This window comes from Lupinus angustifolius, chromosome LG11, assembly GCF_001865875.1.
Source record: "Lupinus angustifolius cultivar Tanjil chromosome LG11, LupAngTanjil_v1.0, whole genome shotgun sequence".
Taxonomy (NCBI): domain Eukaryota; kingdom Viridiplantae; phylum Streptophyta; class Magnoliopsida; order Fabales; family Fabaceae; genus Lupinus; species Lupinus angustifolius.
In genome coordinates this window covers 10075833-10092455 of record NC_032019.1, presented here as the reverse complement: position 1 = coordinate 10092455, position 16623 = coordinate 10075833, and the positions used below count along the sequence as shown (strand labels likewise).

General features: G+C 32.4%; 3 protein-coding genes across 3 annotated transcripts; all 3 read right to left on the bottom strand.

Moving 5' to 3' along the window:
• LOC109359511 (probable WRKY transcription factor 43) lies at nt 415-3396 on the bottom strand. The gene is made up of 2 exons (XM_019604206.1): nt 3201-3396; nt 415-834 (listed from the first exon to the last, which is right to left on the bottom strand). The coding sequence occupies exons 1-2, from the start codon at nt 3386-3388 to the stop codon at nt 660-662; spliced, it is 363 nt and encodes a 120-aa protein (XP_019459751.1). The 5' UTR covers nt 3389-3396; the 3' UTR covers nt 415-659.
• LOC109359158 (54S ribosomal protein L17, mitochondrial-like) lies at nt 5596-10876 on the bottom strand. Its single transcript, XM_019603721.1, has 7 exons — nt 10763-10876; nt 9855-10001; nt 8250-8315; nt 7099-7173; nt 6476-6605; nt 6258-6383; nt 5596-6037 (listed from the first exon to the last, which is right to left on the bottom strand). Exons 2-7 carry the CDS (start codon nt 9992-9994, stop codon nt 5894-5896), a joined length of 681 nt encoding a protein of 226 aa, XP_019459266.1. The 5' UTR covers nt 9995-10001; nt 10763-10876; the 3' UTR covers nt 5596-5893.
• Nucleotides 12474-16127, bottom strand: LOC109359164. Its single transcript, XM_019603727.1, has 5 exons — nt 15765-16127; nt 14108-14262; nt 13745-13811; nt 12958-13009; nt 12474-12863 (listed from the first exon to the last, which is right to left on the bottom strand). The coding sequence occupies exons 1-5, from the start codon at nt 16090-16092 to the stop codon at nt 12740-12742; spliced, it is 726 nt and encodes a 241-aa protein (XP_019459272.1). The 5' UTR covers nt 16093-16127; the 3' UTR covers nt 12474-12739.

Sequence of the window (16623 nt, the reverse complement as noted above, 5' to 3'; positions counted from 1 at the left end):
AGAGGAGAGAAATTGGTTCTGAATTTCCCTACATTATTTTCCTCCAAAATTTACTCACCAACCATTCCCAAACAAAGTTTAGATAAAATCTGCAAACTTGTAATTCATAGATTTATGAACTGTCAAAGAAATTAAACCAACTTTTTATTTTTTATGAGTGATGAAATCATTTTATCCCCTTGATAGGCAAATGTTTCTTCATCTATTTTAAGTGTATGAGAAGATGGTGCTCTATGAGGGATTTGAACTCCAACGCTTCTATTTTATGTCTCTGAAGTTGCAGATCTATCAACTGTATTTAGAGGGGAAAAAATTAAATTGTAATTCTCTTTTTAGGGAATGTGACAGCATATATTGTTTCACATTCAAATGATTAAGAAAACCAGTGAGAATAAGTAACGTCTAAAAACGAAGTGTACAATATAGATTTTATTACATGAACATCATCATCCACACCAAATGATAATTCATGTACACAAATTATGTTGAAAACCAAAGTAGTAAGTAACATTATAGTGTACATAGAGTTCAATCACCTTAATTAGAAAGCTAAGAGTGTAAACATAAGAAAACAAGTGTTCTTGACGGAGATAAAAGTGCACATTTTCATGATCCATATGTTGTTACATATAGAAGCATTATTGTTGGTCACAATTAATTTAGAACCTAGAGAGAAATTGCATTTGCTTCAGAAGAGGAGTTAGTGTTTCCATCAATTTCTCGCATGGATGATTGTGAATTCCCTCGTAAGTTGTCACCACAATGCTTGTGTCATTGGATAACCTTTGCACCTGTTTCTTCACGTTGCATGTGTGATGCGTGCAGCGGTAGTAGCTTCTTTATTGCAAAATAATATGAAGGAAACAATCAATGATATATAATTATAAACAAAGAATCAAAATAAAAGTATCATAATTTAGCTTTTTTTAATCAATAACCTCAACTTAAGTGTTGCGTTTTAGAACAAGGTATAGCAACATGTATATTGTTTTAAAAGTTGCAAGAGTTTAGGTAGATAACACCTATCTCCGTTTACTTCTCAATTAAGTTATCAACAGATTTCATTTCATGCATGTTACCTAAGAGGATGTTTTTAAAATTGAAAACAAGTGCAAGACTGTAAGAGCATAAAGAGATGGGCTTGGAAACTAGGATCATGATTTACATGCATGCTACCAACTAGAAGAAACCATGTATACCTGACTTGGTCTCTTTCAAATCCACACGTACAAAATGAAATTACAGTTCTATTATTTTTATACTTGAATTTATACGGATCTTGTATACTTATTAAAGATACGTAGGTGTTCAATTATAGATAACAATGAGGGAGTCATATGATATCCATGTGGTTAGAGTAGAAGGTTTAAGGAATAGAGTGATAAGAAGTTAAAACTTCAATTCTCATCTACTATAAATACTAACATGCTAATATTTGTGTATAAAAAAACCATTATATAATAATGGCATTACAAGTGCCAAGCAGAACATATTTGTTCATGTGGCCCAATCACTATGTTGGTTAGGTCTTACTTGCGTGGATAATTTGCATTTGATGGGGTAATGTTAAGAATCAAGTCTGAGTGAGATAAGTCTCACATCAAGAAGAAATGAACAAAATAGAAAAAATATAAGTGATAAACCCTAAAACTTAATATGTTAATGTTTTAGATTAAAATGTAGCATCATTTGTCAACTTAAACTTATTGATTTTCTCACTATTATTAACAAATAATTTAGTCGGCATTGGGTTTTTTCCTGAGAATTGGTATTACTTATTTACAAGACTATAAACGTCTGCTTTAATTCAAAGTTATATTTAAATGTATACATTAAAAGAAAACTTTGAATAGGACAGAATTATTTCTAAATAATTAAACTGGGTATGACCTATGACAAAAAGATTAAGCCTGAGTGAAATGAATACACTACACTAATATATCTCATAAACTATAAAAATATTACAAATTCATGATCGTTGATGACGTAGGTTGATAGGCTAAATATTTTAAGAAGTGTAAACCAAACTTATATACCAAATAGTTCATATATAGGTCAAAAGAAGGCTAGCTATAGATCCCTGATGAGTCATGTGACCTATTCTCACTCTCACATATAAATTTAATTAATATCATGATATTGTGTTAAAATGTGGTGAGAAATTTATTATTGTGATTTATTTCTTTAACTACATATTCAACACGAACACTTAACACAATCTTCAAGCTAGATAGTAGATACAGTATCATCTTCATTTTCATTCTCTCATTCCATGCAAGAGAAAACACCGTTTTATGTTGTATTTATTTTTCTAAGCAAAGTAATTTATAACTGTAATGATTACAAAGGGTATTCAAACCCGTTAAAATAAAAGTTTATGTTGGAATTGTCATAGTGGATATTTTATGTTGAATCTTATGCCGGACTTGTGGGCAGTGATTGTAGTTATTAGGGTTGTGATAAGTTAGGTCGGTTTCCCGTGTTTGTTTTTACTCTAATTTGTTCCTAGTTGAATCTCAATACCCTAATTCTTTCTCCTTTTCGGTCCAATCATCTGCAAATGTATGTTAATGTTACGCGAAAGTCATAAAACTGTTTAATAGTTAGGGTGGAGGGTCTTAAAAATAGAGTAAAGAAGGTTCTGGGTGAGATTATCCACAATAAAATGAATACTTATAACTAATTTGAAGACCCTTTGTAAATTTAATTAAAGGAACTAAATTTACATCTTTTTTATCTAAAAATGTTTTATTTATTTACGAATAAGAATCTTTCTCATTAACAAAGAGACAAGTGATTGTTTTGTTTATTATTTACATGGTGAGGGATGATTATATTCGCCACTACTAATATATTTGCCTTCTAACTAATGCATGCTATAAAACAATTAATAAAATCTATCCTTCCTTATATTTGAGGAGATACTATAATCTTTTTGTAATTATTGCCATTGATATTGGTCCTTGAATTTGTATTTGAAGGGAAGACATCCACAACAAAGACCTAAATTTACCTATTAAAAATTGGATAAGAAGAGATGAAGGGTCTAAGAAATGAATTGAGGAGGTTGTAAATTTAAGTCTCACTCGAATTAAAATACTAACATAAAAAAGATAGGGAAGGCATCCAATAGAAAATTATATAAACATGCATGGAAAATATTGGTTTTTTGATATTTATCTATGATTTTAGACACAAACCTGGGATATATGCTGTTCTTGACAGCTTTCTGGCCATATTTTCTCCAACGGTAACCATCATCAAGAATATCATTAGCACTTCTAGTCTGAAATGCAAACCTGGGCTGAGTCTTTTTCTTCAATCTCCCTCCTCTTCTTTTCTCCACCTTGTTCCCCTTTTCATCCACACCTCCATAACTTTCAGCCATCAAAGAACACGATGACAAAGGTGAAGATAAAGAACCACCACACTCCATCATATTCATTATTCCCTTTGCATGATCCCCAACAAAGTTGTTTTTGCCACAGAAAATATTAACCCAGTCAATGCTATTGTCATGCATGCCTTGAGGGTCCAAAGGGTTTTGCAACATGGATGATGGATCAGTGAAGAGGAATGGAGGAGAGGGTTGTGGTGCCAGCAACAACGGTGATGGTGGTGGTGGTGAGTGGTGGTGGCTTTCCATAGTGTGAGATTTAAGAGAGAATGTGAGTGTTTTTTGGGGTTGGAATTTATAGAAGTAGAAATTAAGATGGTGAAAGCTGGTAGAAGAGGTTGGGCAGCCACTTACATAAACATGTAGACACGTTTATACAAAGAGACTAAGAGAACATATATGCATTGAAGATAACGAAAGTTATGCATATTGGTCACGTACCCTTTTGTGTCATGGTATATATGTACTTATAAAGCAGTTCAACAGAAGTAGATGAAATTTAGTTGGGTTTAGCATTGGAACAAATACCAGTTGTCTTAAATCATATCCTAAATCATGTCTCGTCCAATGAAAATATCTTATGTTAATTAAAAATTTAAATATTTATTATTATTGTTATTTTTGTTTCATTATCATTGAGGTGAAATATGATTTAAAACATGATTTGGGATACCACATCTTTATTATTAGTGTTGGGTGCAAGATACAGGGAACAAAACAAACTTATTACATAATACTCTTTTTTATAACCGAGTCTTTAAGTTCAATGTTATTGATCTCACATAAGTTTTTATATGATCAGAACATCTCTGTTTATAGGACACATTAATTCTGTCCTCTAATTTCTTTGCATAAGTTTACCAACCGGTAGAATAGAACATGCTTTGACTGGTTATTGCTCTTTTGACACTAATTTCATCTTAAAAACTTGAGCATGTGATGTCACATTTACAACTAAAATAGTTATTCAACTTACTTTACAAAATGAAACTTGAATGCAATTTTAGATTATTGATTCGCTGAAACTTAACACTGATTATGGAAAAGAAGTTGCTTCTATCACTCAATTCAATCAATGTACAGGCTCAATCATATCACTACTCCAATACTATTTGGAACTTGCTATTTAAATTTTAAACACTAACTATGAAACTGATGACATTCAACGAACAAAACCAAAAAAATCTATTTGAGTTCAATTAATTTTTAAGAGTTGTTTGTAATTCGGTTCACTTTCCATAGGGCCCGGAATCACAACAAAACTTATGAACAATTAGACAATACTTGATACATATCAGTATGATTCTCTCTTTCTTTTAAACTCGTATAAGTAAAAAAATAATTAAACAAATTTTTATAACATTTAAATATAGATAGGTCTAGATAGTATTTTTCTGTTCATAGCAAAATAACAAAATCTTACAAAGGAAGAATAACACATTGTTAAACTATAGGCACATCACAAAATTTAACATTTTAAAAAAAATCCTTCATGATCAATTACATTTCAATGATGATTCGAGGATCAATGGTGTTCTACACATAATAATTTCTTTTGTATAAGCAAATTTAAAAAAAAAAAGTAGTTTTTCTAATATTTAAGCATATAAACTTTTTATATCACCATCATATTGTTTATATATATTATTTTTATTAAAAGTAAATATCGTATAATGCCTCCTTTTGATACATGATACATTATTCTTAAGGTATGAAACTAGTTTTTTTTTTTAAATCACATCATTATTTGTATAACTTATATATTTATATATTTGTGCATTTATCTCCTATAATATTATATATTATTTTAGGTACTCAACAGAAGAAACAAATAATAATTCAAACACGAGTGCATTGTTAATTAAAAACAAATTCTTTACTCAAAGAAACATAAATATCAATCATACTGCTCTATCAATATGAGTGACTGCATAAGTCAGAGAGTGATGAAACAGTAGGAAAGACATCTAGGGAGTAAGGATCTTAGAAGTTAGGTTTATATATATATATATATATCCAGCTTAACTAAGATTAGTCAGAACCTAGAATAATTGTTCAGATACCAAAGTTCTAGAAAAAACAAATATAAATGAATTGAACTGTGAACGCAGTAGAGGTGGTACCCTAAGAAATGGACAAAAAATCCAGGCAAAACAGCAGATAAGTGCAATTTTGGACTCCAAAACAAGACTTGGTCAAATGGAAAATTTTGATTTAAAAGCAACATATTCTCAAGTTTTTAGCAGCATGACAACTTATTTGTAGAAGTATAACTAACTAGGAGAAAATACAGATATCAAAAAATAAAATAAAATAGTTCTACCCTTTAAGCATCAATTAAGTCACATACAAAATATGTCTTCAAAAAAACTGAGATGTAACTTGACCTTCTGTTGTACCCAGAAACTGTGTTAGCTTGATATTGTTTTGAGGCTGATGTCGTTCATGGAAACTAATATGAGACTACTTTAATCAAACAACTGTACTTAACTGAGATCAGCTAATGATCATCTTGTTAAAAAACTCAGATTGCTCCGGAAAATACTCCATCAATTCATCCTTAGTCACCCAAACAAAATCCTCGCATTTCCCGATGTTGAACTTGTTCTTAGCAATCACCTGCGACTTGAAGAAGAATTTCTGAAACAAGATTGCAACAAAGGAAAGAATGAGCAAATCAATTCCACATGGAGAAGTAAGACCGACAAATTAGAAAAGTTAGTTTTAGAATCATGTCGTAAATAACCACACGAAGCGAACGCGTATGGAAGCACTTTCAACAATGATAAGATATGGTGATAGAAAGATGTCAACATTCCAATACTAGAACATAATAGCAGAAAAATTCATATAAATATACCTTAAAAGGTGTGGATCCAGATGGGTCTTCTTTAGGATGAACGACCATATGAGCCATTGGAGCATTTCCAACAAAATATGTATTAGAAAGATCACCTATGACTGAATTCAATGCAGACTCTGCACACTGCAAAATTTCAAAAAATAGGAGGATAAATAAGACGACAAAAACAACATTTTTCAGAATTTCATGCAGACTCTGCACACTGCAATATTCACCTTGCGCATGGTGTCCTCTGATTCATAGACTTTCTCTGGAAAATGCCACACTGGCTTCCCACTTGGAGCCCCATATGCATTACCATAGATAAGAAGGTAGAGTCTTCTGTCGAGAGCTCTCTGTAATGACCTACAAAAGGCCAAGTAGTCAGAAAATATGTAAAATCACACAGCTCTTAGTAATGATCTTGCACACGGTTTCCGAAAGAAAGTTTAGTTCTAAAACAAAGTTTACAATAATAAGAAAATAGCCTAAATAGGTTTTTATATGTCTAAAAGCTTTCACATTACATTAGCTTCAACTGTCTTGCCCATATGTAGGTGCAGTTCTCAGTTGGAACTAATCAAATCTAATTCGATAAACCAATAGAGCAAGCAAAAGAAAAATATAAACTAAATGATCATGATTACGAATATCCATAACTAATACCATATCCAAGTAAATGGATATATTTGCCCACTCCCAAGGAAGATAAGAACCAAGTTCATATCTCAGAAAAAATCATAGGTATTTAACATTTTGGCATCTCTTGTATAGCATCAATTCATTTCCAGAAATTGAAATAAAACATTTTTTTTCAGTAAATCACACAATTAACAAGTCTACTGAAATTGGTGCATACTTTTGATCATTGTTTTTGTCAGCTTCAGTCACTCGCGGTGCCGGCACATAGTCAATTTGATAATCACCTTTTCCCCTGGAAGTGACATACTTTTCACATCAGACAAGATAAAAACAAAGAACTTTGTATTTTGCCAGTTGTGTTATCTCTTAAATAGATGGATGCATGCATGTGACAAAACACAGAAAAGTGAGTCAAAGTAACAAATACAATTATACAAACATTTATGTCATTGCATTGCACCATAATCATTGACTATGAGTAGGTGGAATATAGTAAAACAATTCAACAACATTCAGAAAATGTAAAACTCCAACTTTAATCTGGAATTACTACAATTACAATCACATGCTCACTCATATCAAGCTATCCACAATAACAAGTGCCTTTGCACATTTGTCATGAAATATTGTAACTTCTTATATTTTGATTATTTTCACATTATCTTTTGCAACCCTTTTATGAACTTCAGGCAACCCAATCTCAGGCCTCACAATGAAATTGGATTTTTCAAAACCCAAATAAGGCTTCTTCATATTTAATGAATTTGACATCATTTCAACTCTCCGGTGCAACTTATGGTCTATAGAGCATTTAGTTTTTTTTTATTGGGTATGCTGCAAAATCTTATTTTTTTGAACAAAAAGATAAAAACTATCATAATTATCATTTCATTAAAAATCAGTTTCACAAACAACAAACCTTTTTCAATGTATGTTTCTTACTTTTCCATCTGCTTCATTTTCGTTTTACATTTACTTCTATAAAGGGCAACCTGGTGTAAGACAACTATGTTTTTTTGGATAACTGGAATTTTGTTTATTGAAGTGCAGAAGTACAAGTAATACTTCTCAGCTCTCACACACAAAAGAAACAATACATGAGATGTGAATAACTTACCCCACATCAAAGTAACAAATCCAAACACATCCTACTCCAAACAAAAATAAACGCAAGAGACCCTCACCCAATTAATGAAATAGACATCCCAGAGTTACAAAGATACACCAAAATTGAAAAGCATAAAAACAAGCCCACCCTCCTCGCATGGTCCCTTAAACAGACCTCAAAAGCTCCCTCCAAGCAAGAGTTAAGGATACTTGTAAGAACCGTTATCAACCTAAAAAACATATACTCTTAATTATTCATACCTTGCATCAGATTTATCTAGAAATTCATCCGGGTATCTGCGCTGATATTGTTGTCGCCATCGAAATCTAACAATCCAAACCCGATAAATATTAGATATAGAAAGTATAACAAGAACAACAACGACAACAATATTTACTAGATAATGGAACAGGAACAGGGGCAGATACAAATAACAAATGTATTTGCTACTACAGGTTCTTCAAGTTTGCTAAGCAAATTTAACCGCAACACAGTCATAAGTCATTTGACCAAGAAAACTATCAAAAGAAAATCCTCATGAGTTAAGCTATAACCCCACTTTTTAAAATTAGAAGTCACAAGACAAGAAAGTGAGGAAACTTTATCATATACTATTTGATTGCTTATAATTTGGTGGAGCTACTGATGACGGAATGTATACAATTTCTTCAGGCTACCATTGGCTGATAAGGGAAAGAATGAAGATAGAATAATACTCCTTGCCACAGCAATTTGGAGCACAAATAATGTTCCATGGCATTCAATTATAAGCTGGTTCAGGATGTTGGAAAGATTACTCACAAAGGATAGGCTCCAGAGACTGCAAATCAATAGTGATGGAATATGCATATTATGGTAAGAGGTAAATGAGACAAGGAACCATCTTTTTTAAACGTAAATACTCTATTGCTAGGCTGCAACTTGTGAAGAGCTGGTTGAACATACACCAATTTCCAAAGAGATAGACTCAGTGGTCAAGAATATTTTTGCATGTTTGAAAACATAATAGCATAAAGAGATCAATTGTGTTTGCTGCCGTTAATGCTCTAACCTATTAATCTATTATATCTGGTAGGAAAGGAACATGCAATAGTTCCAACAAAAACCTAGACCTGTCGAGGTGATCTTCAAGCAACTGAACACAGGCATGAAATGGAGTTTCTGAAAACAGGAATTTCAGGAGAACTCACTCTCCATTCTCATTCGATCACGGCATCAAACAAAATAGAAAACTCACATTGGATTTAGGGGAAGGCTAATGAAAGAAGATTTTTTATAGATTGTGCTCTTTATACACAATACAGAAGATAATAGATAGGTTGATTGTAATACACACTGAAGACTGTTTGGTGATTTGAAGTAGCTTAGTTATTACTTTAAGGGAAACCCTTCCTAGAAGGTAGCTAATTTAATTAAGTTATGCTCTTCATGTGCAATGTTTTCTTCAGGTATTGAAGCTTTTACTACTTGAGCATCTATGAACCAGGAAAAAAGTATTTTCCCCATATTTTTCTCTTGGATAATTTTCAGAGGCATATATTAAGGTATACAATTCTAGGCCTGATGTATAACCACAATAAGTAATGGCAGCCCCTAACAGGATACTTCATCCTGCACCTAGTTCGCAAAACACCTTTTATTCACAAACATTAGGTGAGTCTAAGTTCAACACTTAAGATTTACATTCTTTCTTTCTCTAAATTCCACCTTCAGTTGCAAACTTTAACCTTAAAAATTGGATTAACTTCTCCCACGACTATAAACCCAAGAGTAAATAAAAGTCAAAAACCCCACCCACATTATCTTTTTTCGCCTTCCAGTACATTTCTTAAATAATATAAGCCAATGAAAGTATAGAGACTTACGAGAATTCCTGAAATGCATAAACAATAGGATCAATTTTAGGAATGACCACCGGAAGCCTCTCAAAGAGAACTGAAGCAACAAGCTTCTCAGTACTTGTGCTGAATCCTCGTCTTGTCAAGAGAGGGCGAACCGTAAACATCTTTGTCCTGATTTTACAACAGAAAAGTAACACATATTAGATACACAAAAAGAGGCATAACATATACAATAGGAGTGACGAACGAGATATTGCACTCTCTTTTATAAATATTCAAAACATAGTTACATTATTCTCTCATTTGCCCAATGTACCACATACCGAATTCACAATACCACATATCAGATTCGTCATAAAAAATGTCACATAAAATTAATATAAAAAGTAACGAACCACATACCCGAGTGAACCACGTACCCATACGTGTACTCGTACCACATAACTATGATTCAAAATGGATATGATGCACTAACAATGATACATTGTAAACAGGAGTCTATAAAAACACAATTCATTAAAAAAAAGTGTCACCACAAATCACATACAGCTACAAAGTTTTGGTACATATACATACAGCTACGAAGTTGAGAAAACAAAATAAAAACAAAAAAAATCAGTTTTTCGCCTCTACGATGCACAACAGCTTCAAATACCACATATTAATGCTAAAGTTTGAAAAGGGTAACTGAGCCCAAAACCCTCTTCATTTCATGTTATACCAGAACCCAAAAGCATCATAAACAAAAAATAACCAATGAGAGCGACAAGTAACTGAAATTGTCCCACATTCGAAAGAAATCCGATTCAAATTAACCAAAATATCCCATATGACTATCCATACATTGAATTTGATGCAGCCCCATTTTACATGAAGTGGCTCAATGTACGAAAATGGGTGGTAAGAGAAAGAAAGGAAGTTTCTCAACTTACCCGAAAATGGAGAGTGTGGCTCCAATTAACCTTCAATTTCGGGTTGATGATAGGAGTTCCAGATTGGAGACCACGGACGAAGATGTTCGTATCTAACTATATATGAAAACCTTAAGCCCTCATCCATGTTGCTTTAGTTTACTTGAAATTGTTTTTCCTAAAAAACAATTATAAATTGTTCAGTGCAGTCAATTTAAATGGTTAAACCATTTAATAGGATTGTGTATACAATTAATAACTTTTATATATAAATTTAAAGTAATATTTTTTAATCTTTTTTGTACCAGAACCAGAGTAAACCAAAACATTAGAGTATCCATTTTTTAAATTAAGTCAATTGTTTGATTTACTTTCTTGGTTATTTTGGTTTAACCGGGTTTAAGATGGTCGGTGGAATTTTCTCGGTTCAAAGTGGTCAAATATCTTATTCAGTTAAGACTGTAAATCAAAATCATTTTCAATTACGGTCATTTGTCGAATTAGTCCAACCATCCAATCTTGTACTCACTTTGAAATTGTTTTTAATATTTGTTTATAATTTAGTTGTCCACTACAGAATGCTCTGGTAGATTAGAAGACCAAAATTTGATTCCTCATAATAATGTTTATTGGATGAATTATCATATACCCAAAAGGGGATTGGTTACATAGGCATATGTTGAGAGGATAAGTTTAGTTATACAAATAAGTTTTTTAAGTTCTATTTTCTCCTTTTCTTTTTTAGAATTTTGCTCAATTTTTGTTTTCACTTTTTCTTATGGACTGGACTAGGCCTGCCATTTTTACTGGTGAGGCCTAATTTCATTCAGATTCATCCTTTCAACTTTCAGCTCCAATTAGGATTCGTGTTATATGTACATTTTTGCAAGATACTTTCAAGATTATTGGATAGAATATTATTAGTTTGTTTTTATAAAGTTAAAAACATGTCGTGAAAGTGTTGAATACATGTGTAAAATGTTTTATTATGGGTAAAATATAAGCTAGGGTTACAGATACTAATAACCTCATACCACAAGTTGCCTGAATTGTCATAAACATTCAGATATTAATATTATTTAATATTAAAAAGCATGGCAAAGTATTAATAGTATTTAGATACTTCAAGATATTATTTTTTGTATACATTTTTTAAAAGTGAATGAGGAAGAGTGCAACTGTGGAAGTTTGGATACAAGAGTTCGAGCTTATTGTCTTACATTCTACCAAATAAAATGATTCTTATACATTATACTAACATGCTAAAATTATGAATTTATTTTAAATTAACTAATTCCAAATTATTGATCCAAAACTAAGAAAATATAAATAAACATTCTTTTCCCATCAACCACTAATTACTTGGCCAATTAATCGGACTGTTGAATTAATAATCCAACCATCACTTAAAAGAAACTTATAGTAATGGTAGATTTTGTCACCTTTGTATTATTTTATAACAAAAGCCACTTTCATCTTTGAATGTTGCTAAAGTTTTATTTCATTATGTATTTAAATCATCTTTACAAAAACGAGATAAAAGCCTATTACACTAGACGACGAGTTATTTTTAACTCAAGATTAAATGGTATCTCTTGGGCAACAATAAATGGAAAGAAATTAGGCTCTAACTGTCATATCATGTTAATCTTAAAATCAAATGATAAGGAAAGTAGTAACTTAACAAATATTTAAGTCCTATACATGAAAACGAGACACACGGGAGTCTTACTTCCCAATAATAATAGTGATTATTTAAAAAGTCTTATTTTACACGAGATTCCTACCATGAGTTCCTATCTTATATTTCTAAAACTAATTCTTCATACAAATAAATACATGGGAAAAAATAATATCCAAATTGATCCTTAGTCCAAGTTATTTGTATTTTGTAGCACAAGATTTTTATCAGGTTGCATTCAAGCACCCAATTTTCCAAGTCCTCTAGGCATATATATATATGTTGAAATGTTGACACTGTCACACCACTGTTGTACCTTAAAGCTTCACCTGCACAGCTTTCAACCACTTACTCATATAATCTCTTAAGCCAAATCCTCTACTAGGCCTTAGAATTTGCTTGAACAAAGCCATTTTTGGAACATTCCAGTGCTCCACATGCCTGAAATTTTTTTGTATATATTTAGATGGTTGCCAAAATGGTAACACTATAGAGCTAGAAATATGCAACATCAGAATTGAACATTTTTTCTCACCTGCATACTTTTCCAGATTGTGCAGCAAAATAGTATTCTGTGTATCCAGTTGCTGAAGCAGATATAAAAATGATCAAATTGAATGGCATATAAGTATGAATTAATTCTTCTTTGTGACTGTTGAAGAAGCATTTTGGTGAGGAAAAATTCTATTAGAAAACTGACTCATGTTTACTAGAAAGTGCGAGGATTTGGGTCTTCTCCGGCAGCTGCACCTCCCTAGCAGCTGCTAGAGCCTAAGATAAAAACTATTTCGTACAGTATTATTATCTTCTTTATCTAAAACTTAAGGCTCCAGCAGCTGCTGAAAAAGTGCAACTTCCTGAGAAGATCCAAGTCTAAATTGCGACCTATGGTATAAAAAACTGTAGAGTAAAGAAAGCACTCAAATAGTAGGTTGCTGTGAAATGCACATACATTTTCATCTTTGGATATTTAATGATGGTGGATGAAATGAAATGAAGAGAATGGGACAAAGGTACAATACTATTGTTTGCATATTATATGACAGAATGAAGTGGAATAGAGTCAATGTTAATTTGGTTGCTTCACATTCTATCCCATACCTTGAAATTGGAAGGGAAAGAAAATGGAAGTATTGGATGGAATGAAATATATTTCATCATGTTCCATTCCATTAATCAATCTAAACACTGAAACCTAGTATTATTCCATTCCATCCAAACACTGAAACCTAGTAACATAAGACCAAAAAGGAGAAGCAATCTCATTTTGGTCTTCAATGGTTTAATGAAATAAGATATACATGGAAAGGATTGAAATATACCAGAAAGAATGGGCTTCCAAGGAAATGACAAGATGCAGCTGAATCGCCAATGACCAATTCCTTTATCCTATCATGAAATAAGTGTATTCTTGAATCAGCCAATAGGTAATGTGGAAGATGGAAATTTCAAAATAATTATTCAGCCAATAGGTAATGTGAACGTGATTTATGATAGAGCATTATGACGCTGTTCGATCCATGTAGCTGATTCCACCTAGTGGAACAAAGGCTTGGTTGTTGTTGTTGTATTTGTAACGGAGTAGTAAGTAAATGGAATCAGCACAACATGCTAGTTGACAAGGATTGCAAAATGCAAAACTAAAATCTGGGGAAGGAGTGTGAAGTGTCAAAGGTTGAACTAACCTCAAAATCTTCCCACTTCATAAGTTTCATATTTGATTTCTCCAGAAGGGATCCAAAATTAGTGCAGTTCCTTTTGAAACGCCGAAGCCCTTTAAAGGAGCCTGCAGGATCCGCAAATTCACAATCCTCTTCGTATGCGTTTAATGTGAGATCTCCTGATTGGGAAGAAAAGGTTACTCAGTGAGCCATCAGAATATAATCAAATTACTAGATAGAAAATACCAATTGTATTAGCATGATTTATATCAGTCATCATATAGGAAGCAATCATTTCGAGGTTATCATGTATGAAATACTATGGTACCGAAAGGATGTTACTAGTACCTTGTTCTATTCCTAGTCCAGCAGGAACAAAGAACACAGCAACTTACCTCTAACTTAATATGTTACTCCAGTTAGTTAGTTGAATAGTTAACTTATTGATCTAACTTAAGTATGGTTAGTTAATCATTGTAATTAGTTAGCTTAATGTGCTGATTCATACTGTATATGTGAATACCCTCAATCAATGAATTCAGTTCATCCACAAAGTACAACATAAAAACAGAGATACCCCATTGGAGTCCCAGTTGAGGTGTACAAGTAACTTTATTCTTGATTAAAAGAAACCAAGGTCAAAGTTTACAAAGTACAAGGGAATTTAAATCCTCTCCAGTATTGGCCCAACTCAGTACATGGTAGGTTTTAGAACACAATAAAAAAACATTGAAGATCAACTCCTTCAAAGAGAAAAGAAAAAAAGGACTGCCCCACACACATGATGAGCATACCTACCCTCCCTCATCTAAATTTTATACTCTCAAGCAAGGGAGAGTATTTCCTTCATTTTCCCTTCTCTTCCCCCTTTCTAACCCTTTGATCTCTCTTATTCCCTTTCCATTGTAACTCTCAAACAAAGCCTTAGAGTTTAGGTAAACGTGATGAGTGTGGTTTGTCATAAGTATATCTGTTGCATATTTCCTAACGGTATGTTTGTCAGTTGGGTTTTGAAAGAAAATGAATAAAATATGAAGGCTTGAGAGTTATGAAATACACTGAGATGATTTTGAAGTCTTTCATTTCTCTTCCAAACTTAAATCGCAAACAAATCCTAATTTTCAAGACCATATGCTTAATTTGATTGGATTTGGGGGCAACACCATAAATTGATGAGCATGCATCTACCAGGTTATGTAGCTAGAAAATCCCCACAGTAGAATACTCTTCATCATTGTCATTTGAGTTATTATTTGTATAACCTCTTTGAATCGATACCATAGTGCAAAAAAATGGTATCGGGTGTCAGTGAAAGTTACCTTTATATCATTGTTGAATAACTTTTTATAAGATTATTTCTTTTCAAGAAAATCTATCATTGTAAGGGTCCACTGAATTCCAAATAGGCCAAAAGGTCGAATGTTCTACTCTTAGGAACAACAGCTGTTTGAATAGGAAGTTAGGTATCCCGAAAGGATTAGTTTTTTATCATAAGATGAGGGGGGAAATCTACCAGTAGATTAAAAGTTCCTGTAGTATGAGTCATTATATCTATATAGTGTTGCCTTAACTCAAAATTGTTTATCATTTCATTCACATAAGTCAAGATGATCATCATAAATACACATACTTTATATCTTTTGAAATAAAAGAAACAATTTAATGGGTATGTGCACCAAACCTGTAACAAAATAGGATCTTTGAAAGTCCTGTTTGATAGTCTCCACAACAGCATCACGATCAACGATATCAAGAAGCCTCATAGGAGCTTCCTTGCTAGATGGAGAACGCAAAACAGAGGCTGCAATGCCAAGAAACTCAGAACTATACCATGCCACCTTAAGAAATGCATTGCTTTTTTTGGTTGGTGGCTCTTGATTTTGGTCTGTTCCATTACATCTAAATCTTAAGCTATGAATTCTAGGATTGTGGTGTTTATGTGGAAAGATCAATGAGGTGTTGTGAGGATTGGTAATTGAAGCATAGGAAACATTTGCTGCCAATGCCATCACATAAATAAACAAGTGTGAGAGTTTGGATGAAGCACTTGGTACTTGAAGTTTGTTTAAATATCTAGTCTTTCAATTAATCATAGCCACATAAAAATAAAAGGGACCTTGGTTTCATTTTTCGATTAATCTTACTAATTTTGTTTATGAGAATTTCAGTGTAATATCAATTTAGCTGTCTGTCACTAACAACTTGCTGGTATAGTAGTATAAGGTCCTACTAAATCTTTTGAATAACTAAAAGGTTAATAGTTCAATTCCTGAGAGAGTCAATCACACATACTCTGAAATGAATCAATTTCTTATAAAAAAAAGGTGAGGGATAACATTCGAATGACTAAAAATTTAGCTGCGTTCATATTCTTGGAATTACGGAAACATAATTATAAATTCAAATATACTATTTGGCTATGGTTAATTATGTCAGAGTCTGGTATTTGTAAGTATTTGATACATCCACTGTCTCGAGACTCGTCAAATTTATTCACACAAAAAAAAACTAATCAAATTTAAACAAATTACATTGTTATT